Source organism: Spinacia oleracea, chromosome 5 (assembly GCF_020520425.1).
Source record: "Spinacia oleracea cultivar Varoflay chromosome 5, BTI_SOV_V1, whole genome shotgun sequence".
NCBI lineage: Eukaryota > Viridiplantae > Streptophyta > Magnoliopsida > Caryophyllales > Amaranthaceae > Spinacia > Spinacia oleracea.
In genome coordinates this window covers 98,448,255-98,474,566 of record NC_079491.1, presented here as the reverse complement: position 1 = coordinate 98,474,566, position 26,312 = coordinate 98,448,255, and the positions used below count along the sequence as shown (strand labels likewise).

Sequence of the window (26,312 nt, the reverse complement as noted above, 5' to 3'; positions counted from 1 at the left end):
GACATGGTTGCCACGTTGCTTACACAAACAAGAGAGGGAGCAAACCAACATGAAAAAAGAATTAATAACATAAAAAATTTAACTGCTAAAGAATAAAAGGCAATAACTTCAGGAAATGTACATTAATCATACAAAACAACAATCAATATGAAACATACCAAAAAGGAAAGTTGACAAAAATTCTGAAACGGAGTGGGAAGATCTATTTCCTCCAAATCAAACCATCAAAATTCAATAAAGAAAATATAGCTCACCCAAGCTATTTTCACGAAACTGAGTTGCAGCACGTAGCATAGAATTTGCAGTGTTCCCAGGAACATCATTAGCATCATTTGGTGGTGTGCCCTCATTACTAACACCATTTAGTGCCCAAGCAGCACGGGTTGCTCTAGTCGACAATGGAGGAGCAATACCACTCCTTGTTCTGGATAAATTTAGAAAAGTAAGGGAAGACATAAGAAATAAGTATGTATTTATTTCAAACTTCAAAAGACAACTTCCCATGGTACTAACTAGCCGATGTCAGCGAAAAAGTGAGAGAATGAAGCCTCTAGGAAAAGATACAGGTGTTTTAACATTAACAGTTGAGAAAAATATGTCAGCTATTATCTTCTTACATGTGTATATTAAAGACTAGTTCGTGAATTTTGTTGTTTTTCTCCACCGCATTCATTCCTAGCATAACCTAATAACGAGAAAACTTAGATATTTACCATATTTGCTTAAGATATGGGTAATATCAACCTAATTCAGAGGAATTACAGACAAATACTATTCTTGAACTCCATCACTACTGAGCCAGTTACTTCAAATTCGAAGTCATTGTTTTCCATATTATAGTACAAGATGGCTAACAAACCCCAATTCACCAGTACAAATTCAAATTAGAGCTCCAAGCATACCACCCCTTATTTAAACCACAAAAATGGCTAACAAACCCCAATTCAGCAGTCCTAAAATAGTATTAATGATTAAAACTAAGCTATTACGAAACCAGAAACAGATCCACGACACCTCAAGGAGTAGGTCATCACATCTTGATGAACCCAACTGACTTTTTTACACCAAATTATCATTATTCAATAATTTTTTGGACATGAATTCCAGCAGATCTCTTCTCAATTACAGTTTAAAGAAAGAAAAGAAAAACAAACACACAACATTTGAAGAAACCCACCAAAATTAAAACCCATAAAAAACAAACCTAGAAATAGAAATAAAAATCAACAAAAACATGGAAAAGAAAACTAAAAATACAATAATTCACCTCTTGATTTAAACACGACAAAAAACTAGTTGATTGGCTAAAACCCTGCTAGATTCAACATAATTAAAAAAAACGAGCATTAGATAACATCTCAAATTTAAACAATCTTAAATCAATCGATAACCAAAAACTAAAACCCTAAGTTCACCAAAATCAACATAAGAAAAGGGCAAAACATAATAAACTTCAGAACTAGGGTATGAGAGAGAGAAAGTACCGGAACTGCAAACCATTCATACTGCTCCGATATTTCGTCTTCATCGTCGCACCGGAACCTAGTGTTTTTCCTCTTGTTATTTTCGCAGAGCTCTTTTCATGGATTTTGGAATTTTTGGTCTTAATTCTAGTGATTGGAATTTTGGAGGAGAGAGAAAGTTGTAGGAGCCTTCAACTAGACGAGGAGGGTGGCGGAGAAAGAGAGGTTTTGACTGTTGAGGTTTCAAGTTTTGGAATGAAGGGATGAGAGAGAAAGAGAGGTTTGGAGATGGTAGGTGGAGTACGTACATGTGTAAATGGAAAAAAAGGTAAATTTAAAAAAGAAGTTTTCAATATATGATAAGTCAGTGCGTCGCAGATTAATAAACCAGCGACGCAATTGACTGAATTTATTTCTATATGTCAACTGCGTTGCTGGTTTATTAATCTACGACGCAAAATTAATTAATTTTGCGTCCCAGTTTAGTAAATCAGCGACGCAATTGATTTACTTTAAAGATAATCAGTAATTTGCGTAGCTTAAACTTAAACTGCGACACAAATGATAAAATTTCAAGCTAGAATTCAATAATTGCGTCGTGTGTTTAGAAAGTGGTAGAAAATGTCAAAATGGTAAAGTACTCCACTGGTTTAAGATAAGAAATACAGTAAAGTGACATTGAACTTTAAGAAATAGAAATTTGGGTAAATATCAATGAGCATTTGAAGCTTTTTCTTAATTACTATAAGTAGGACGTATAAATAATAATTTTACTGACAAGTTATTAGTTATGCTTTTAAACAATTACATTAAAAAATAAAAAGGATGATGGAAGAAATAGAATAATGGGCCAAACATGTAAACTTGTTTCTATTTCTCAAAAGTACTTCTGAATTTGGTTGGCCAAACATCTTTGTTTCTCACAAGTGTTTCTAAAGAAGTAGTTTCTCGGAAACTACTTCTAGGAAATAGAAGTTGTTTTTGAGAAGCAAGCCAAACAGGCCCTAGTAATCCTAAAACCTTATAATGAGATTCTAGTTGGTCAAATTTAATACGGATCCTAACATGCAGTGGACTATCTACGGAAGACGACATTTGAAGCCCTAAACTTGTTCTTGTTTGATTTAGGAGCAACTAGGGAAGGCACGCATCATTAATTGTGCTAATTGATTATGAGAATTTACTTGGATTATGTCAATTATGGTTTTTCCACATGTCAATTAGATTGTACATAACCTAACACGGATAGCAGGCTCATGGACACGTTGGGTGCACGAGAACGAGCGACAAGCACAAGCGCTGCAATAGCGCACTGGTATGGGCGCGATCCAACAACTGTGTGCACTACACCTATGGGCTTAAGTGGCCTTGTGCCTTGGGCGGTTGGCTTACTTACTCCCCAAGGGTTTTATTCAGTAACCTTAAGTTTTTTTTTCTTACCTAGAACACACATTGAACCTTAATTCTCTCTGTGCCTACTAGAGTAAGATTTTTCTGAAAAGCCAAACACCCTTGAGAAAGTTCTAAGCTTACAAAATCAGGTGGATCTGAACGTGCCAGTAGACAATTGTAGAGGAACTATATATGGAGTTCTTGATCGTGTTTGTGAGGCTAGTGGGAGTACACACTAAAGCCAGAGTCGCCTTTCTAACATGTACGAAATTAAAAGTAACACCGAAGACATTGCACGAAGCGCACACTAGTATGCTATTGTAAATTGTAAATGGTACATCATACAGGTTTTAAAGTGGGGTTACAATACTAAAAGATCGAAAACCTTGGGTTGTTTTGGGGAATGATATTAAAGTTAATTATATAGTTCATGACATCCATGTTTAGATCAGATAAATTACATCGTCTATATACAAAAGGCGGTTAGGAAGAGTAAGGAGTTGCAATGAGCATAAGAGGATCTCGCCTAGGAACCGTGAGGCCCGGGATTTCAGTCATGTCTAAAGTGTGAAGATCGATTCCATCTGGAAATTTCCAATCAAAGTGATACATAAGATTTGCAAGAACAAACTCAGCACTAGTAACGGAAAAAGATATCCCAGGGCAACCTCTTCTTCCTGCTCCAAATGGAATAAAGTTAAAATCTTTCCCCTTGAAATCAAATGAAGTATTGTTAATGAATCTCTCAGAACGAAATTCATCAGGTTCTTCCCAAAAACTCGGGTCTCTCTGGATAGCCCATGCATTCACAATCACTTGTGTACCTTGACTAATGTCGAAACCATTAATTTTAACATCTTCTAATGCCTCTCGAAGCATCAATAAAGGACCTGGAGGATGCATCCCTAGTGATTCCTTGATCACAACTTTAAGATATATTAGATCTTCTAAATTATCCTCGCATACTGTCCTCCTGTTCTTGTTCTCAACACTTTTTAGAATCTCATCTTGCAGCTTTTTCATTACTCTTGGATGCCTCATTAACTCCACAATCGTCCATTCCATTAGTGTGTAACTTGTATCAGTCCCAGCCATAAACATATCCTGCATATATAGTTAATCACATATGATATTTTTTTATTTTTTTTTTAATAGGTAAGAAGAAGGGACCCTAACTGAACCAGCACCTAGCACAGGTTAACCAGCCCAGCTCCGCAGGTCATTGCTTGAGCCACTCCCAAGAATTTATCGCAGTTGATGGGGCTCGAACTTGTGACCTCCAAGTCACAAGGTGAGTTCCCCACCAATATGATATTTTATTATATTGGTAATTATTGCTTGTGTCCATCTACTACCTTGTTCTATTGATCTCAAAACTTTGTAAATGAACAAATGCTAAGTGAATCAGTATATATACTCCTTCGAAATTCCGTCCCTTAATACTCGCACCATTTTGACTGGACACGATTGTCATTGTCAATGCACAACTTTGACCATCAATATCTTTAACTACATATTATAAAAACTTATAAAAATATTAATATTTTGAAAATATATATTAAGATGAAGCCAACAATATATTATATACTAATATTTGTTTTCATATACTAGAAATAAAATAGGGTCAAAGTGAATTATGTGAATAGTGCGAAAAATCAAAACGGTGCGAGTATTAAGGGACATAGGGAATATGTTTTAGGAAAGGTTATTCAATGGCTACAATAAAATGGAAGCCACCATAATTTTAGTAAATCTCAACCCTTCAATTTTAAAGATAAATCTAATCCGCTTATTTGTTTAACCATAAAAAATAAAATATAAAAATTAAAAATCTGTGTTTCAGAAAACAGAAGGAAAAAAAAACACAGTTATCACTCTTATCAGATTGGCAAACATCTCAAATCCACATATCAATCAAATACTATGTGTAGGCATTAAAAATATGAAGAATGCCACATCATCATTTTTTGTCCCGAAAAAGTCAAATGTTGACTTCTATTATTAAATGTCAGATAAATTGTTTAATTTGGGTTATAAACCAAATAGGCCCATTTTTAATAAATGACGTTCATTTAATAGGAGTGGGTTATTTAAATGAGCTTAAGTAAAGAGGCCCATTTATCCACAAAAGGAAAACCCTAAACCTAAGAGGAGGATATAAAAAGTTCTCTTCTAGTCATTCGGGGACACTGAACGTAGTATACAAAAAACCTACTACTCTCCAGAAAAACGCTAAGACGGCTTCCAAGCACACAAGTCGATCTGACATCAAATCTCGGTGGAAGAAGAACAACAAGCACAAACGCCGTTCTACCTTCAAACCACAAATTCTTGCTGTTGTAGAGATAGAATCAGTGGATAAACATTAGAGATTGTACCCAAATACAAAATCAATACAAAATATTTTGTTCACATTATTTTGAGTTTATTATTTTGCAGACTCTGAAATTTGTGTTTACAAATTGGCACGCTCGGTGGGACGACTCTACCACTCATCTCCTTCTCTACAAAAAAAAAATCAATCTACCAACGAAGATGGCTGCTCAACAAACCGTTTCCATGTCCGATGCTGAGAAGGCCGCTATGGTGAAACAAAGGGCGGCAGAATTGGCTGAGATGATGAAAGGGCGTGACGAGGGTATAAGCACCAGAGGAATGAAGAACGCTGATCTGAATGAGGCTGCTTCGAGTCTGCGTTCGGCTCCTATCACCACCAAAACAAGGAGAAAGAGCCATGTCCGTGCTTCCTCCGACGTGTCCCCGAATCCGTATTACCGCAAGTCCCGCAACATCCCTGTTTTCGGGTCCTTTCCTGCTGAAGGTGCACGATTCCTTATGCCCGGTGAAGAAGATATGCGTCCTCACCAAAAGCCTGACAGGCTGGTCATCCACACTAGTCCTTTGTTCGATCCTTTCTATGTAGAAAGCGATGCAAAGAGTAGTACCGGGTCTTCTCCAACGTCACCCCTCAAAGTATCAGATTGTGAAGAATCGGTCCAGTCCCTACAAACCGACATTGCGGAGGTGATGGCGATCGAATCAAAGACCGTTGAGGAGCAGCTTGCCGAAATGAAGGGCATGATCGTGAAGCTCATGAAGGATGGCGAGGAGAAAGACGAGGAAATCAAGAAGCAGAATGAGAGGATTTCCTCCTTAACCAAAAAGCTCAAGAAACAGGAAGAGAGCGCGGACGAAGAGAACGACGACTCTGAAGGGAGTACGACTTCAAAATCTACCACAAAGGGTGAAAAACCCGACGACACATTCACCATGAAAAAGATCCAGGACATGATAACAAATGCGGTGAAGAATCATATCGTCGGAAGCTCCGGCCCTAGTCATCTTTATGAGAAGCCGTACACGAAGAGAATCGATCACTTAAGGATGCCCGTGGGTTATCAACCTCCGAAGTTCCAGCAGTTTGACGGAAAGGGGAACCCCAAGCAGCATATAGCCCACTTCATCGAAATGTGCAACAGCGCTGGCACATCGGGGGATTTACTCGTCAAACAGTTCGTCCGTTCTCTAAAGGACACGACATTCGACTGGTACACGGACCTTCCTGCAGAAGCCATCGACAGTTGGGCAGAAATGGAGGAAGAATTCAAGGCCAGGTTCTACAGTACACGACGTGTCGTCAGCATGATTGAATTGACAAAGACGACACAGTGGGAGAATGAGCCTGTTGTAGATTACATCAACCGGTGGCGCACTCTAAGCCTGGAATGCAAGGACCGTCTGACGGAGACCTCTGCTATTGCAATGTGCATCCAAGGTATGAACTGGGATTTGCTGTACATTTTGCAGGGCATAAAACCAAGATCCTTTCAAGATTTGGCTACCCGTGCTCATGACATGGAGATCAGTATCACCAATAATCGTGGAGGAAGTTCTTCAAGTTTCAAGAAGGAAAAGAAGGACTTCAAGAAGCCTGAGAAATACGTGAAAGATTCAACCAAGGAGTCATTTGCCGTTGCCACTAGCTCTGCCCCTGTAAAAATTTTGGCCAAGCCTAAAACTGAACAGAAGAAAGGGCCATTTACAAAAGATGCTCGGAGAGATAAGCCAACGCTTAAAGAACTCCAAGCAAAGAAGTATCCATTTCCGGATTCAGACTTGGCCGGCATGTTAGACGATTTGTTGGAGAAGAAGGTCATAAGCTTGCCTGAGTCCAAGCACCCTGATCAAATGGGAAGGACATCTGACCCAAACTTTTGCCCTTACCATCGAATAGTGAGCCATCCTATCGAAAAGTGCATCACTCTCAAGGAGAGAATCATGCAACTTGCAACAGAAGGGAGGATTGTGCTAGATCTGGATGAAGCGGCGGAGTCCCATCATGCTTCAGTCATCCAGTTTGAAAGTTTGGATCCCATTTTGATAATAGATCCCGTCAAGAATTCTGCGTCCACCCCTCTACCTCGCAAGGAAGATGAGGAAGGATGGACATTAGTGACGAGAAGGAAGAAGAGAAAGCAAACGAAGCTAGAAGAGCAACCTCCTCTTCGTCAAAAGCAACACCAGAAAAGAAACAAATCCAAAAGTTCGCATGTCACGAGAAACAAAGGTCTCGTGAAGAAGAAGAGCACCTCGCGCGACAGTTTTCCCACAAAGGAGGTACGAAAGCATGTCACATTAAATGATTTCTTTCCGCAGGAATACCTCGGCGAAGTTTCAGTCAACACAGTGACCTGTAGCGTGGCGGAAGAAGAAGAGAAAGAAGAGAAAAGTCAAGTCTCTGAAGGGCTAAACCATGAAAGAGACCCTGAAAGAGATGCAAAGATCCTGGCGTTGTTAGGTACAGTCCCTTCTCGAATGGGTTGGCGCCAAGCTTTATCCCTACCCGAAGAAATGAGGTTCGCCCTTGCACGTGCCATAGAAAATCCGACGCAATATACATCGAAGGAAAATTTTGAGCAAGGGATCTACGAAAATCACCCTGAGCGTTGTGCTGCATGCAGTGCGGCCTTGGCATTCACAGACGAAGACCTTATGTTGGGTTCAAAGCCTCACAACAGACCTCTCTTTGTATGTGGATACATCCGCAAGAAAAAGATCAACCGCATCTTGGTAGACAGAGGTTCCGCAGTGAACATAATGCCGAAGTCCACCATGACGAAGTTGGGAATCACCGAAAGTGAGTTGACCGAAAGTCGATTGATGATCCAAGGATTCAATCTAGGCGGGCAACGAGCCATCGGTATGATAAGAGTTGATCTGACTATCGGAGAAATGACTGCAACAACAATTTTTCATGTCATTGATTCGAATACTTCATATCGCCTATTGCTAGGCCGACCTTGGATGCACGAAAATGGAGTAGTAGCCTCAACCTTGCATCAATGCTTCAAATATTACAGAAACAGTGAAAGAAAGGTGAATGCGGACGTGAAGCCATTCTCTGAAGCAGAGTCTCATTTTGCCGATGCGAAATTCTATGCCAGCCAAGGAGAGCCTGTTGAAGTAATGCCCACGGAAATTGCATCGACTGGAAAATTCATGCCGAAGAAGTTGCAATCAAGGGTTACAGAAGAGAAGCCTTCAAGGAACGTTCTGGAGCCGTCACATGAAACAGTTGATGAGAAGAAAAGCAAGGAGATTCTTTCGCAAAGAGTTGAAGAAAATCCTAGAGAAGCAGTGCCAGTGCTACGTTACATCCCCATGTCGCGTCGCAAAGAAGGTCAGTCTCCGTTTATGAATTGTGGAGCAGAAACAACTTCAAAAAAGGTCAAGGACATGCTGCAAGAATTTGATAAAAGCATGACATTGCCGGTCCATAAGATCAGTGACCCGAAGATATTGACTTCTCCTACTCCAAACTCCACGAAGTCGCCAGAAACACCTAGCTCAAGGAAAGATGGCTTCGATCCAGTTGCATACAAGTTAATGGAAAATTCTGGTTATGATTTCTCTAACCCAGAACCCATGGGAAAGCTCATTGAAGATAAGTCATACGGCCTCAATAAAACTCAGCAAAAACTTCAGCAACAAGGTGAACGTGTTTGGGTGAAAAAGGTTGGTTTGGGATTCAAGGAGTCTAAGCCAATTATCATCTCAGCACGACGGAGGTCAATGCAAGCATCACAGTACATTGGAGTTCAGGAAATTGAAGAAAGTGTGGATGAGAATTTTGAGCCAGTCCAGAAAGAATCGGTTTTTGATAGGATACATCCGTCTTCAGCTAAAGCACGGTCCTCCGTCTTTGATAGGCTCGACGGTCCGGTAAACTCTCCAACACCAAGTCGAGTCTTTGATAGATTGGGAGATCAGTCCGGGAAAGCACATAAGAGCCCGAATGCAAAAGATGTCTTCACAAGATTGGGAAAGGCCACTGGCAAACCCACCAATTGTCTGTCACAGAAGCCTAAGAAGGAAGTCTTCAGTCGTCTTGGGAAGAAGGACGTTTCGCTCAAGCCGCAGTGGAGGCCGAAAAACACTGCATCAAAAACAAGAGACAAGTTCGAGCTGGAAAACGATGTCAGAAGCAACGTACCTTCTCGAATAAAACGCTTGGCGGTACTGGAAGTGAAGACAGGTGATTCTCTCCGTGTAAAAGGCCACACCATGGTTCTTACCAGTCAAAAGAGCCCCACAAGCCAGAAACGTGATGCCGTAGAAGATATGACGGTCACCTCCTATCATATCACCGCTTATGAGGATGTAGACTTGGAGGAGGAGATGGAAACAACAGAAGCACCAAAAACTCTTGATGATGGAGTTGAGACCACAATTGATGAACTAAAGGAGTTGAATCTCGGCACCCAAGATGATCCGCGTCCAATCTATGTTAGTGCTCTGCTCACTCAGGAAGAAGAGAAGGGATACTTCGAACTACTCACCGAGTACAAAGATGTTTTCGCCTGGAGTTACAGGGAAATGCCGGGTCTTGACCCCAAAGTGGCGGTCCATCGTTTAGCAGTAAGGAAAGGAGTCTCAGCAAAGAAGCAACCTCAAAGACGCTTCCGACCTGAATTAATTCCAGAAATTGAAGCTAAAGTCAACAAACTCATCGACGCTGGCTTCATTCGTGAAGTAAAGTATCCTACTTGGATTGCAAACATTGTCCCTGTGAGGAAGAAAAATGGCCAGTTGCGTGTTTGTGTAGATTTCAGAAATCTGAATGAAGCGTGTCCTAAGGATGATTTTCCTTTGCCTGTCACCGAGATAATGATTGATGCAACGACCGGACATGAAGCATTATCCTTCATGGATTGTACGGCGGGATATAATCAGATCCTCATGGCGCCCGAAGATCAAGAAGCAACGGCGTTCCGTACACCAAAGGGTATCTTTTGCTACAAGGTGATGCCGTTTGGTTTGAAAAATGCAGGCGCAACTTATCAAAGAGCAATGCAGAAAATCTTCGAGGACATGATGCATAAGACCGTTGAATGTTATGTCGATGATCTTGTCGTCAAATCAAAGAAGAGGAACGATCATTTGCTTCATCTCCGCGAGGTATTCAAGAAGTTGCGTAGGTATCAATTGAAGATGAATCCCTTGAAGTGTGCATTCGGCGTAACCTCTGGAAAGTTCCTAGGATTTGTTGTGAGACATAGAGGAATTGAAGTTGACCAGTCAAAAATTACAGCAATCCAGAATATGCCCGAGCCGAAGAACCTCAAAGAATTGTGCGGATTACAAGGGAGACTTGCATATATCAGACGCTTCATTTCGAATCTTGCAGGACGATGTCATCCTTTCAGCCATCTTATGAAGAAGGGCGCTCCATTTGAATGGGACGATTCATGTCGCAAAGCTTTTGAAAGCATCAAGCAGTACCTCTCAACTCCACCTGTCTTGGGGGCACCGGTTCAAGGGAAGCCACTTATCCTCTACATCTCTGCTCATGAAAGGTCGTTGGGGGCATTGTGTGCTCAAGAGAATGATGACGGAAAGGAAGCTGCTCTTTACTACCTCAGTCGTACGTTGGTTGGCGCGGAATTGAATTATTCGCCTATTGAGAAAGTGTGTCTAGCTTTGATCTTTGCAATCCAAAAGTTGAAGCATTACATGCAGGCACATACGATGAAGGTGATCTCCAAAGCTGACCCCATCAAGTACATCCTATCAAGACCAGTACTATCCGGAAGACTTGCTAAATGGGCTATGCTCATAAGTCAACATGATGTTGTGTACGTACCTCAAAAGGCGATCAAGGGACAAGCTTTGGCCGATTTCCTAGCTGCACATCCGATTCCATCACATTGGAAGCTTCCTGATGATCTACCTGGAGAAGAAGTATTCTACATTGATGTCTTACCTCCATGGGAAATGTACTTCGACGGAGCAGCTCGCCAAGATGGTGCGGGAGCAGGGGTCATCCTTGTATCACCTGAGAAACATGTCTTCACGTATTCATTTACGCTCACCAACTTATGCTCGAACAATGTTGCTGAATATCAAGCTCTCGTTCTGGGGCTTCAAATGGCAAAAGAGATGAAAATACAGGACCTTGATGTATACGGTGACTCCAAGCTGGTGATCCATCAACTCCTCGATGATTATGATGTCAAGAAAGATGACTTGATTCCTTATTGTAAGCATGCTTCACAATTGCTGGCAGAATTTGAGAGCGTCCGGTTGCAACATGTTCCAAGGAGTGCCAACAAGACAGCGGATGCACTTGCAAATCTCGCAGCCACATTGGCACTGGGGGCAGAAGAAAACATGTCGGTCCCGGTCTGTAATCGATGGGTGATAAACCCTCAAGATGAAGTTGAAATTGAAGCTGAAGAACTCTCAGGTGCAGTTACTGTCTATGAGATAGACATAGAAGATTGGCGTCGACCACTCATTGATTTCTTGGTACACGAAAAGTTGCCAAGCGATTTGAAACACAAGATGGAAATTCGACGACGTGCTCCACGCTTCATTTACTACAAAGAAACACTTTACAGGCGTTCGTTCCTTGGAACCTGGTTGAGATGTTTGGGAGATGAAGAAGCAGCAAAAACAATGCAAGAAGCTCATTCTGGAGTTTGCGGAGCTCACCAATCTGGTCCTAAGCTTCACGACCGTGTCAAGAGGATGGGGTACTACTGGCCAACCATGGTTCAAGATTGCATGGAACTTGCGAAGAAATGTGAAGCTTGTCAATTCCATGCGAACTTTATTCATCAACCTCCGGAACCGCTACATCCGACAGTGACATCTTGGCCGTTTGAAGCATGGGGTCTCGATGTTGTTGGTCCAATCACACTGAAATCATCAGGTGGTCATGCATACATCCTTGCCGCTACGGATTACTTCTCAAAATGGGCGGAAGCAATACCTCTTCGTGAAGTCAAGAAAGAGAACGTGGTCGATTTTATTCGAAATCACATCATATATCGATATGGCGTGCCACGTTACATAATCACAGACAACGGAACACCATTTGTCAACAAGTTGATGACGAGCCTTTGTGAGAAATTCAAGTTTGCGCAAAACAAGTCTTCAATGTATAATGCACCTGCAAACGGACTAGCTGAATCTTTCAACAAAACACTTTGCGAGTTGCTTAGTAAGATTGTTGGGAAACACCAGCGAGATTGGCACGAGATGGGCGAAGCTCTGTGGGCGTATCGTACCACGTACAGGACACCAACTCAAGCGACACCTTATGCACTTGTGTATGGTGTGGAGGCCATATTGCCATTGGAGATTCAAATTCCGTCACTTCGCATGGCAATCCAGGAAAATCTCACTGAAGAAGAAAATGATAAGATTCGTCTGGCAGAGTTGGAAGCACTTGACGAAAAGAGGCTTGAGGCGCAACAAAAGTTGGAATGCTACCATGCTCGTTTGACAAGGGCGTTCAACAAGAAGGTGCGAGTACGGTCTTTCAAAGTTGGAGACACGGTCCTTGCTATCAAAAGACCGATCATTATTTCTCGCAAGACGGGAAATAAATTTGCATCGAAATGGGATGGTCCTTACGTTGTCCAGGAAGTCTACACAAATGGAGCTTACAAGATCGTTGATGCAGAAGGACTGCGCATAGGCCCTATCAACGGCAAATTTTTGAAGCGTTACTACCCTTGAAGTTGTGCAACATTGTAACCTCCCAAGCACGAGGCTAAACTGCAACTGACTAAAAAAAAAAAATATATATATTCCGGAAATGACGTCAGCAAACGACGTCAGAAAAAAAAAAAAAAAATAAATAAATTATTTTTGCTTTAAAGGAACTACGTTGGCTTGATCTTATGGAGTGAATTTATTCATTTCATAAGTACGTAGGCAGCTTGAAGGAATCACTAACTTTAAGTCCAGCCACACCAAAAAATCTCTCCCATTTTTGTACTACTCCTGGCCCGCAAGAGTATAAACTGTGAACGGCTAAATAAATAAATGAAAATTTCATGTTGGTTTCCTATGAGTTGAATGAATATGGAATCAATGACAAAAATCTTTGACAGGAAGAATGACGAGTCTTATTCATTGCATTTTGGAATTCTTAAAACAAATTGGTCTCTAAAAAAAAAAAAAGAATTAAAAGAAAACAAGTGCAACAATGGTAACAAGAAAGGCGGAACTACGGCTCAAATTTGAAGGCTTGCAAAGCATCACGAGCAACACCAAATTGTTTCTCAGCTTCCGCTAGCTTTGCCTCCACCTCTTTCGCAGCAGCAATATTCTCCTTCATGATGAGGAGTGAGTTTTCTTGCTCTTTCTTCTGTATGACGTACCCTTGGAACTTCTCTTCTGATTCTGAAATAAGAGGCAAAAGTCTATCCGCTCGTTCTGCTAAATCATTGAGCTTCCTTTTATGTTCGGCTTGTTCTTGCTGAATCTGATCTATCTCTTTATGAAGAGCTTGCATTCGCTCTTCTGCTTTCCCTGCAATTGTAGTTGTCTGCACGCTCGTCTCTATCTCCAAAGATCGTTGCTCCAAGTCATTGAGAGTGGGATCTCCCTGTTTCCCTAGCCGAACGTGGTGGAGTTGAGAACCGCACCCAATATACCCCTTGATAAAAGATTCGATTGCACAGATGTCGATCTTCTTATCACGAACATAGGAGAAAACCTGTTCAAACTCCTGCGCTAGTTCATGAACCTTGGCTAAAGGAGTCTTCATCAACTTGTCCTTTATTTCATTAATCATCAAGCTTGCAGCATATCGGTCCGCCCTGTTGGTCGCCTTAGTGATCATGTCTTGAGCATTAAAAGAAGGAGACTCGGTCGAAGCAGTAGAAACACTTGTGGTTGGCGCAGTATCAATGACAACATCATCAATGAACTGTTGTTCGGGAAGGGAGACAAATGTATTCTCGCAAGCAGTAAGCTCTACTGCTATGTTCGCATCGCTTTGAAGATTCTGAAAAGTGAAAAATAAAGGGGATTAAAATAGTAATTAAAAAGAAAACGAGAATGTCAAAGTAAAGAAATGAACCTCTATCTCTTCAGGCGATAGCTCAGGGCCATAATCTTCAGCGAAAATATCATCCAGAATTGTAGGTTCACCTGCGTGTTCGTCATTGGAAGGTTCATTTTCGTCATTGGAAGGTTCATTACTAACAACTCTGCTTGCTAGTCTTCTACTCTCGTCCCTGCCTTTCGAAGATGTTTCCTTGGGCGGACAGGATATCGTGGAACTTTTAGGCAATCTGACTCTAACTTTGCGAGGTGCAGCCGAAGTCTTGGCAGCTTTGTCTTTTGGTGAAGTGTTAGGATCATCGCCCTTTCTCTCCTTTCTCTTCTTAGACCTGACATTTGTTGGACTAGGAGTTCTTGAAGCATAAGCCGCATTTAAAGAAACGACCGAATTCCACCATGTTGTGAAGCTTGGAGTGACTCGAGATTGGGCATTAAACGTGCGGCAAGGGACCAAAAAGGTAGCCCTAGTATGCAGACGAATGCTGGACTGAAAAAGATAGTACATATGCTCTCGGGTGATGTTTTGTGTCTGGACTACTAATTCCCCTGGCACATCTTGGTGAAATCCGAATTGCCGACCGAATCGATGAGGACTGTATGGCTCAACCACGTAGTTGTTGTCGAACCTCAAGGTCAGAAAACAGGACCGCATGCTAATGAAGAAGTTTGTGAATTGCTTTGGTTGATGGTTGTCATCTTCACGCTTCTCATCTGAATTACCACAAATTGAGTTAGCAAGCCAATTGAAATCCTTACCCGAAGAAACTAGCGATTTAGCATCTGGAGACTTTATGACAGAGTCAAGGCCTTGAATTCCAACCAGGGGAGCACCAACAAAATCGTAGGTGACGATGTGATGACTTCGAAAATACTTAGCGGTCCAGACATACACATATTGTGCAGGGAAGGACTCGCGATGTTTGCCTGGGGTAGGAGAATTCGAAATTTTGCTCAATCCGTGGTAGATGCTCGCCAAAACAGGGATCGCCAAAGAAGTCTCTTTTCCACTTGCAAGAAATGACGCAGGTTTGAAAGATCCAGGACGGATGCAACCCAAATCTGACACCGGCAAAACAAAGGCACAAAGCCAACATGAGAGAAAGGCAGCCAAATATGTTTGTCGATGATGCGCTTCAGGAATCCGTAGGATGCGAAAGGCTTCGCACATCTTATGACTCCACGATCGAGGACCATTAAAGGAGCTGAAGTCTTTCATAAGTGTTGGAAGGACAGACTTTTTGTTGCCAGATGCCAAGAAATACTTTGATGCACCGCGAAACCAAAAATCACACCAAGTCTCGAACGTTATGGTTGTCACCTTGTGTTTCTCAGAAAGATAATGCAAAGCCATAAACAAATATTTGCAACTGTAAGGGAGGTATAGACTGTGCTCATCGTCGGAGCCTTCCAATTCAACGGCAGAAGGGACGACCTCGTCATAAAAAAGGCCAGTTACGGGAAGCCCACCAAGGTCGTATATATCCCAAAGACTGATTGACATTTCTCCAACTAAAGTGTGCAAGGTATTTGTCGTAGGACACCAGGATTCGCAAAAAGCCTGCATGACAGGAGAATTACACTTGTAAATGTACATGGAAGCATAGACGGCATCAAGAATATGGGTGCTAGCAAGTGTGCGTCTGGAATGGTGCAGGACATCTTCTAACCATTCCCAATAAAGAGGGATGTATGTTGGCTCGACTCCAAATTTCGGACTAGAACTCCATTTGGTCTCCTTGCGGGACAAACGCGTAGATAATGTCTGGAAAGAACACGCCTCATCGCAGGGACGGTGATGTGAAGCGACAAGGACAGGTTTAGGTGTTTTTCCACCAAATGCATTAACATCACGACTCTCCTTGTACCAGCTTTTCGGGCCCGAGAACTCCGTAGAAGAATTGATGTTTGCAAAAGGACCAATCACAGGAAGAAATGAACGAAAGTGCGCTCCATCGACCGAATTAGCATCTTCCATGAGTGACAAAGTCTCTTCTCCAGGAGTATCATGATACTTGAAATGAACCATGGTGGCTTTTATACCTACAAAATCAACGAAGAAAATAAATACATTTTAGTGCAGTGCCAACAGTATAAAGGTGCGAAACACTTTAATGCAAGTACAATCACGTTTGACAACCGAGATACGGTATATTAGTGAGTAATATGACTCGATAGGGGAATGCTTCAATAACTTTAAAGCGAATCAGTTTCATATCAAGAAGAGAAGTTGTTAGAAGGAATATGAAAATGCATGAATGGACCTGGATTATCAGAAGATGTCTAATTTCGTTCATCAACTACCAAGATCGTCAATTCCATTTAAAAATAAGACTCGCATATGACATGAATTGAATATTATAGCGGGGTTTTTTCAAGAAGATCCGCATCAAACAGAAAGACGAAAATTTATGCTCATCAATAATCATCATCATCAAATGTTATTGTCATGATTATACTGTTTATCATATGCTATTATATATTTTGATGGGTTATATACTATCAATCTATCATACATTTAGAAGCAGTATGTACGTACATGGAAAAGGGAGGAAAGAAAAAAAGTGCGGGGCCCATGTCATCAAATCAATCCACCATCCATCATTAGTCGTTATCATATTAATAAATAAAAAAAAAAAAAAAAAGGGGGCAGCAATGTTCACGGGAAAGAGGAAGGCAAGAAAAGACAAAAGTATGGAATATAGTCAATTAGTCATCATCATCATCAATCCTTATCATATTTCTTTATTATTTCAAAAAGTAAAGAAATACTTGGAAAGGAAGCAAACAGTACAGTACACTGTACACGTGAAGCAAGAAAACAAAAAAAATATATAAAGGGGTTTTAATTTATACTGGTCTATTTATCATTATTTAGAAGAGAGAGCAGTTATGAGCAAGCCACCATGAAAATCAAACAGTTCAAGCTTCAGAGGTTCAAGGTTGCTGAAAGACAGATAAACAGAGTTCAAAGGTTCAAAATATACATACCAACAAGACTTTAAGAAGATAATCGTCTCGAGTCGGATCTCGCCTCAACACGGAAGTTCGACCCTCTGACAGTGGTGCTAAGCGGCTTGGGACTCCACGAGCAGGACCAGTCGCGGATGAACAGCTCCTCCACGGGCTGCTTGTCGGACTCACGAACTATTCGATGACGACCGGTTGGTTGGTGTTCGGACCGATTCGATGACGACCGTTGGTTTGGTGATGACGTCCACTGGTTCGTTCCTCTTTCACGGGCTATTCAATGACGACGATTCGGTGTTGATCTCCTCCGAGTTGTTCTTCCTTCGGGTCGGGGCTGTGGCAGCGTCAAGGCTTCTGGTCAAATTTCGGAGTCTCCGATCAATGAAGAGAACGTAGTTGTTGGTGATTAAAAATTGACAGATTATGGAGGTATATTTATAGTCATATTGGTTGGTTCTAAGTCCTACTACAAATCAAATTGAGATTTAGCAAATTCTATCTTTTTTACTTGGTGGTTGATTCCTCGTATGACTCAACTTCTATTATCAAAATATTGAAGATCGTCAAATTGCTGGAGAGAATCATTGATTAGTTAAGTCATGCTTGAGTCCTACTCCAAGTAGGATTGGTAAAGATGGGTTTTGCCAAAGTCTATCTTATTTTGGTAGTACTGGATAGTTTATGTTTGATATAATTCTGCCTTTGTCATCGAAAGATAGTCATGACATTCCATCATCTGTCAGAAGGAGTCCTGAACTATCAAAGTAGTTTACTTGAATTTCATGGGCCATAAACAAATGAAGATAGCGTGAGTTTGGTTGAGTAAAAGGGGCACAAAAGGGTTGTCCAATGAAATAAAGAGTTTGAGTTAGCCCATCAAGCAAAGATGGTCAGAATTGGTTTTGGGCCAAGAGACCAGCACTACTCCTGTTTCTGAAAAAAAAAAATATAGAAGCCCGGAGTACAAAAAAAATTTCCAACGAGATTTCGAGATCGGACCACGAGGAAACACTCAAATATTTGTGTACGTGACCGATCCCGAGGGGGCAATTTGTAGGCACTAAAAATATGAAGAATGCCACATCATCATTTTTTGTCCCGAAAAAGTCAAATGTTGACTTCTATTATTAAATGTCAGATAAATTGTTTATTTTGGGTTATAAACCAAATAGGCCCATTTTTAATAAATGACGTTTATTTAATAGGAGTGGGTTATTTAAATGAGCTTAAGTAAAGAGGCCCATTTATCCACAAAAGGAAAACCCTAAACCTAAGAGGATGATATAAAAAGTTCTCTTCTATTCATTCGGGGACACTGAACGTAGTATACAAAAAACCTACTACTCTCCAGAAAAACGCTAAGACGGCTTCCAAGCACACAAGTCTGACATCAAATCTCGGTGGAAGAAGAACAACAAGCACAAACGCCGTTCTACCTTCAAACCACAAATTCTTGCTGTTGTAGAGATCGAATCAGTGGATAAACATTAGAGATTGTACCCAAATACAAAATCAATACAAAATATTTTGTTCACATTATTTTGAGTTTATTATTTTGCAGACTCTGAAATTTGTGTTTACACTATGTATCATCGTCATTCATCATATTCTCTCATCCATCCAACAATCTCCTCGTATAATTTTTTTTTTTTTTTTTTTTTGGCAAATAAAAGTTGTTATTATTCACCAAGAATAAGATTACAAGCGCCAATTCACCCACACACCAGACTCACCAAGCTTGCAGCCCCTCCAACAAAGAGGAACAACAGAGCTTTCCTAGTGAAGACAAGTTTTCATCTTGTCATCACACCTACAAGCAACATGAAAGTACTCGTATAACTTTTACTGTACATGAAATAGGTTTTCCTACTTTGAGAACCAACTCCTAACTGTTAAGATTTTCGGGGAAAAAATAAAATTTCTTTGTAGAGGCTAATTAATTTTTAATTTACTTTAAAAGTCAAGTCAAACAAAAAAATAAACGACGTATATTTCGTAAATCAAAATATAAGGTCAAGATTAAAAGATTTTAGTGGTTACGGAAATAATGTAGCCATTGTAAAATTATCCCTAAAACGTGGATAATTTTTCAATGGCTACATCAATTCCATAGCAACAAAAAGCTTTTAATCTTGACCTTATATTTTGATTTAATTTTGATCGACCTTATGTTTTAGTGAGTAAAAATCAGTTTAAAACACTAATTCAATTAATTTAAAATCAATAAAAATAAGGTGATTGATAAGAAAATAATTACCAGTATAACGGCTTTGATACTGTCAATTGTAAGAACATCTTTGTTTTCCCTCTGAAGTTGAAGCAAAATGTCCAGAAAATTTTGGACGTTGACCGAATTATTCAACTCATTATCGTCAATAATTTGGTCGTCGATGCTTAGACGGTTTTGATGTTGGTATATAACTTTATCAAAAAAATTATGAAAATGGTTAGCTACATTTTGCAACCGACCTTCCAAACCAGTGAGTCGATCTACCCAACTAAGCCATGGTACGAAGTCTCCCACACAAGTAGCCCCAAGTAATTTCATGCCCTCATCAACAAGCTTCATCAAATCAACATCACCATCTTGATGACTACTATACTTCCTGTCAAATGATGCCAAACTTATCACACCATTTGTGTATGTTGTAAGAATCTCGCTCATATTCACTTCTGATAAAGAATAACATCTCTTAATCTTTTCAACCATTGAAGAAACTTGAGTTTCTCTTATTTTCTGGAAAGATTGAACTTTTTTCAAACTCAAGATATGAATAACACAAATAGACCTCATATTCCTCCAATATTCTCCGTAAGGACTAAAAGCCACATCCTTAGAACCGTTAAATATAACGTCGTTTATGTGTGAATGAGGTCTGCTAGAGAATGTAGTGTCGTGAGTCTTAAAGATTTCTCGAGCACCATCAGCAGATGATACAACAAGGGTTGGTTTGTTACCAAAGTAGAATAACATAAGTTTGCCATGTCGCTGAGACAATGAGTGGAGTGAATGATGAGGTAAATGGCCATTGGCCTAGCTGATGAAAGTTCCCTATAATTGGCAGCTTTGGTGGCGAAGGTGGTAGGTTTTTTTTAGATGCGTGTTTGAAAAAGTGACTCTTGTAGAAATACAGTATTACAAAGAGTAATGCAACGAGGGAGAAAGGATGGTAAAACAGTTCCACCCACAATTTTTGAAACATACTAGACATTCTTTCTATATCAGTATTTCTGTCTGTTTGAAGTTATTACTTGTGTTATAAATTATAATGGAAGGAACTCCTGTGCAACTTTATAAAGAGATAAGTATCCTTTAATATAATATATAAACAAACCAAAAATCCTTTAACCATTCATATATAATATCTTTATTTTCATGCTGAAAATTGTAAAAACTTGAAAATTGTCGGTCAGCCGACATAAGAAGCGAGATACCAAGTACTCCTTCGTATTTTAAAAATAGATACACTTTGACTGACACATAATTTTAGGAGAGTGAGTTAAATTTATGAAAATAAGATGGAAGTGGGATAGTGGGTGAATTACTTATTATAGTAAAAATATAATGTGAGTACTTGTGGGGAACACAAGAACTGGAGAAATCTATTACTATATACTCCCTCGGTCCCTTAATACTCGACCTGTTTTAACCGGACACGCTTGCCAATGCACAACTTTGACCACCAATTTTGTTAATTACATATTATAAAAACTTATAAAAATATTGTATTTTGAAAATATATATTAAGATGAAGCCAACAATATATTATATACGGAGTACTAACATTTGTTTTCATATACTAGAAATAAAATAGGGTCAAAGTGAATTGTGTGAATAGTGCAAAAAATCAAAACAGATCGAGTATTAAGGGACGGAGGGAGTACTAAATGACACACCAGGAATGACACGTGTCACGTCCTGGTGAATCTTTAGTATATATTTTTATTTTTTATTTCTTTTTTAATTTAAGAATCTTTAAAAAAATTCTGATTTCTTGATATTTTTTTTCTTCTTATTCTTTCCTTCTATTCAATATAATAAGATTATATATGAAAAAATAAACTATAATTTCATGTATTACGACAAGGATAAAAAATATATATTATTACTGATTTGAAGAACATATATGTTAGGAATTAAAAAAAAAAAATCAAAGTTATTTGCCTCAAAAATAATTGCTTACTACGGAATTTTATTTGCCTCAAAAATAAGAAAAATATTCCATTCTATACATGGAGAATATTTTGTAAATTATCTTTTCTATAATTTGGTAACAAATCTAACCAATATAAGATTATTATTTTTTATAAAAAAATAATCCATTATAAAAATTTAAGTGCATGTAATATAGTGTATAATTTTTTTACTATAAATCTATACTATTTTAAAAACTAAATTTGATAATTATAACCGCCATTGATTGTACTATTTTATACGTAGTTTATTTAGCAACTAAATGCGATAACTATCACCGCCATTTATAGTAATATTTTACCTTTAATCTATAAGCTATCTATCTATATTAATCTTCTATCTATTTATATCTATATATTATCTCTATTATATAAGCCAGCTCCTGAGTTTGTTTTTGTAAATTAACTTTTCGTGTCCCCCATTAATTTTACAGAAATACCCTCCTGATGTTTGTATTCCAGTAAAAGGTTATTTGACTGGCTTAATAAAACGCCCAAAATCGTTTACCAGGGCCCATAGGTTGAACAATTGAATGCACTACTTAAATTAGGGCTGATTGATTACTTAAATCAGGGAATCAAATAAACATTAGGAAAGAAATTATTACACATTATTACAAATTATTACAGCTTATTCTAATTGCCAAATTAAAACAAATTTACATAGTAAAACGAAAAAACAGTTCAAAAAATCTCCAAAGAAAAAAAAAAACTCCAAAAACAAGAACCGGAAAACAACGTTCTACAACACTGATTCTCAGAAGAAGAAGAAGAATCATTTGCAACGTTTGATTCTCAGAAGAACGATATCATCGTTCTTGAAGTCGTTCCCATACAAGTAAGTATACTTTTCACGAATCCTTGCAAGAAACAATAAATATAATAACACCTTTAGTATAGATTCGGTGAATATTAATGCATAACCAACAAGGATAAGGCCATTAAAATTGTAATATGCATAAAATACATGGAGTATAGTATGCATAACAGAAATTAAACAATTTAAATTAATAATGATTCGTGAATTTGTATGCATAAACAAATTTTCTTTTTAAAGATTGTTGCTATGTAAATTAAATCAGTCTAACTTATATAATTTCTTTAATTTATTTTGCACATTTGAAAATACAAGGTATGTAATTTTCATGCTTTTATGAATTTCAATTAATTATTTCACATTTTAATCCATGCTTTGAATTAAACAATCTCTTATATTTTTTTTAATGTTAAAATCATGTTTTTTAGAAAATAATACACATTTTAATTCATGTTTGTTTAATCTCTTATTGCAGATTTCAAAGTACAAGGTATGTAACTTTCACGCTTTTATGAATTTAAATTAATTATTTTAAATTTTAATTCACGCTTTTAATTAAATAATCTCTTATATTTTTTTAAGGTTTATAGGGTTTTTAAGAGAATTATGAATCTCTTATGTTTCTGTTTATAATATTTCTGTCATTAGAATTAAATTGGTCTAACTTATATAATTTCGTTAATTTATTTTGCAGATTTGAAAATACAAGGTATGTAAGTTTCATGCTTTTATGAGTTTCAATTAACTTTAATGCTTCTATTAAAAATTATTTCAAATTTTAATTGCAGATTAAAATTTGCAAATCTGCAAAATATAAATTATTTCAAATTGAATCTGCAATATGAAATTGCAGATTATAAATTGTTTCAAATTTTAATTCATGCTTTTAATTAAATAATCTCTTATATTTTTTATGTTAAAATCATGTTTGGGAGAATTACGAATTTCTGTTTACATTTGTGAGATTTGTGTAATTGCAATTATGAATCAGAAAATAATTGACTTGAATTGGTTTTTATGCAGATTTGAAGTTGAGTTAAAAGTTCATAACGAGATCAAATAACGAACAACATACGGTATGTGCCAATCAAACAAAAATAATAGTAATAGCCATGCTTTTAAACTAATTTAATTAATTGTTTCAGATTTGAATTCATGCTGATAAATCGACTCCTAATTTAATTAATTAAATCGTCTCTTATTTTATTTTAGTTACTTTAATTACTTGAAAAAAATCGGTTCATTACAAAGTATTTGCTTAATAATTAGTTTTCAACATTATTTCAGATTACTGGATTAGTTTTTAAATTAAATAAAAGTAATTATTGTTGATTAAAAGCGAATAATTTACATTGGTGATATAATTTGCTGATATCCTCAAATTGGGATCAATTTCAAACAAGAAATGATCTCTATTACTTAATGAAGACCCGCCCTCCACCCACTGGTCATGTGCATTGTAGTAATGATATCATAAGCCGTATGGTTAAGAAAGGATCCGAGGAGATTGATGAAATCATTGACAAAGTTAAATTGTTAGGTGGGTCCAAATCACCGCCTTTATGGAATCTTACAAGCTCTAAGCTTTCAGATGCCTTTACAAAATTTTTCTAAGAAGGAACGGGAAAATGTCAGGAACATTTGCAAAAGTGCAGACAGAATTTATGAAAGCCAAACTCAAATAAAAAACCTCAAATCCCCAAATTGGGATCAATTTCAGCCAAGAAACCCTCAATTTTCAAACACCCAGAAGCTAAAATCAACTAATAATCTCAAATCCCGAATTAGAAATGAATCCCTCATGAAACCCAACTACCTCGATGACCGAGAACCCAAAACAAGACAATTACCTAATATCCTCACATTGGGTTCAATTTCAAACATGAAACCCTAATAAATCGAATAACCCAATTTCAAACAAAAAAATAAATTCCAGATTGTGAAATTTCGAAAATAAAAGAGACAGATAAAACGAAATCATTAAACCATCATTAAATATCAAGCAAATCAGATTATGGTACCTGTTAGGGGGAAAAGTACCCTCTTGGTGACATGGGCATACGTGGCAAGCATTGCTTACGTGGCTGCCAACAAGGCGCAAGGTGGCATTATTCGAACGGTATTCCCAACTGCTGGGCTCAAAACAGACGTTACAAACCCTTGATGAAGCCGGCCTTCATTAAGTATTTATTATCTAATTATGGGCAATTTTTCCATAAACGTTACATTCTTGTTGTAAATGCCTATAAAATGGCTTAGTCTTGTCTATTTTACATACATGATTTCCAAGTAATAAACCTACGATTATCTTATGCTATTATAACTTGCTCTCACCATTTTCAATTACCTAGCTCGATCGATTGCTAGCACCTTCATCAAGGCAAGTTCGTCTCTAGTCGAATTTGCCCAAAACAATTTGGCGCCCACCGTGGGGCTGACAATCAAAAGCAGCTCGATAATACCATTCCAATCACCATGGCTGGAAATGCTAGCTCATCCGATGATATCACTCGTTGCTTCGAAGCCATGGAGCAGCGCATCAACATCCTCCAAAAGGAGAACGAAGCGTTGCACTCTCAAGTGAGGTCCACCGCCTCCATCGCCACCGGATCCAGGTTCCAGTACCGACGAGACACCTCCGGCTTAAACCGCCGCTTGGATCTTGACGCCGTTCCAGATCACCCCCTCCATGTACCTTTTGGAGAACCTGGGGGTCCCGTTCTCCAGCAGATCCGCGAATTCGATCCATTACCGAATCAACCCCGTTCTAACCCGAGTTGGCTTTCCCCGCCTCCAACTCAACCATCTTCTGCAGGTACATCGGCGACAGTTGTCACCGCGACGGCTGCCCCGGTAACCCCACCTCAGGTCGGCATGACGACATCCACCATGGTGACGGCTCCCGCCTCCGCTTCGGTGTCTCGTCCGCTGCCTCCCCCAACGGTGACCATGTCAATGCCCCTGCCTGTTACGCTCCCGGCGCAAGGATCAACGCTAGCAATTCAAATGCCATGGGATCAACTCTTCTCTCAGCAAGTCGTCCAACCTGTTGTCAACCTGGTCACTTCGGCGCCAGGGGCACCTCCCCAGTTGATGAAGATTCCTTTGGCGAGCCAGGCGCCGCAAGCACCATTTCCCAATGCCCCAATGTGTGAGGGGGCCGAAAAAGCACGAGGCTAATGCGTGACCTCGTCCCTCGTGGGTGTGACGATTCTTTTTATTCAATCAAGTGTAATTGGATTTCCTGTGAGTTTACACCCAATTGACTAGTAATATAGGAGTCGCCATTCAGTTTTTAACGACAATGAGAAAAACTGACAAAACCCGGTTATCGTGACATAAAGGGAGTGCAATTATGTTTGACCACGACGGCTGTAGGTCCCCTTGTGATCCCTGGTGTGGGGATCTCTCAACATACACCCGCAAGGTAGAGATTGAGGGTTCGGGGGACTGTAACTACCGAGAGGAGTACTTCGCTCGTTGATAACTCCAGAGGCAGGATATCCTTACTAGCTCAGCATAAATAATTGAAGGGACATGCGTTAACTATTAAACTAATCTGAATTGATTTTAGCAATATGCAACATATAATACTAGATCGATCGCGATTATCTGATTTAGATAGCATTAAGGGACCTAGCATGATAATCCAATTTCCCAAAAATATTATATTTGTTAGGCGTGGTAGAACAATCAGATTTGGTTAGTTTAACAGTTCATAAAAAGGGCGAGGAAAGCAATTAAATCATCGAAAAGGGACACATTACGACGCACCCTTGAGAGGTGCGTCACGGTTCTCAGAAAAACTAACCACTTTGACTTTGCTATTTCTCCTTTTTATTTAACGAATCTCAATTATGGGACAGGATACGTTCTGTTCGATTTATGGATCGATTGCGACAGAACGCGTGAACAGTTTCGCAGCGTGGTTGGAGTCAATACTCAGAATATAATTGTGTGTTGTGTGTGTTTTCACGTCGAATTTGGGGCTGTATTTATAGGGAAGAGTTCGTGGAAAGATAGAATTGCAGAGTTTTAATCCACAAAGAATTAGGAATAAACACGTACCCAGGTATTTTCAGCGCCCAGGCCTGGGCGCCGAAGATTTCGGCGCCCAG

General features: G+C 39.0%; 1 protein-coding gene and 1 pseudogene across 2 annotated transcripts; both read right to left on the bottom strand.

Annotated features, from left to right (window-relative positions):
• Positions 1-1,320: 1,320 nt before the first annotated feature.
• LOC110805336 (cytochrome P450 736A117-like) lies at positions 1,321-20,460 on the bottom strand (annotated as a pseudogene).
• LOC130460677 (uncharacterized) lies at positions 13,315-17,232 on the bottom strand. Of its 2 annotated transcripts, none has more exons than XM_056828074.1 (3): positions 17,205-17,232; positions 14,233-16,256; positions 13,315-14,157 (listed from the first exon to the last, which is right to left on the bottom strand). In XM_056828074.1, exons 2-3 carry the CDS (start codon positions 16,240-16,242, stop codon positions 13,375-13,377), a joined length of 2,793 nt encoding a protein of 930 aa, XP_056684052.1. In that variant the 5' UTR covers positions 16,243-16,256; positions 17,205-17,232; the 3' UTR covers positions 13,315-13,374. The 2 variants fall into 2 exon arrangements, with proteins under 2 accessions (XP_056684052.1, XP_056684053.1); XM_056828075.1 differs by lacking the exon at positions 17,205-17,232 and having other exon boundaries at positions 14,233-15,774; positions 15,884-16,004.
• Positions 20,461-26,312: the final 5,852 nt, after the last annotated feature.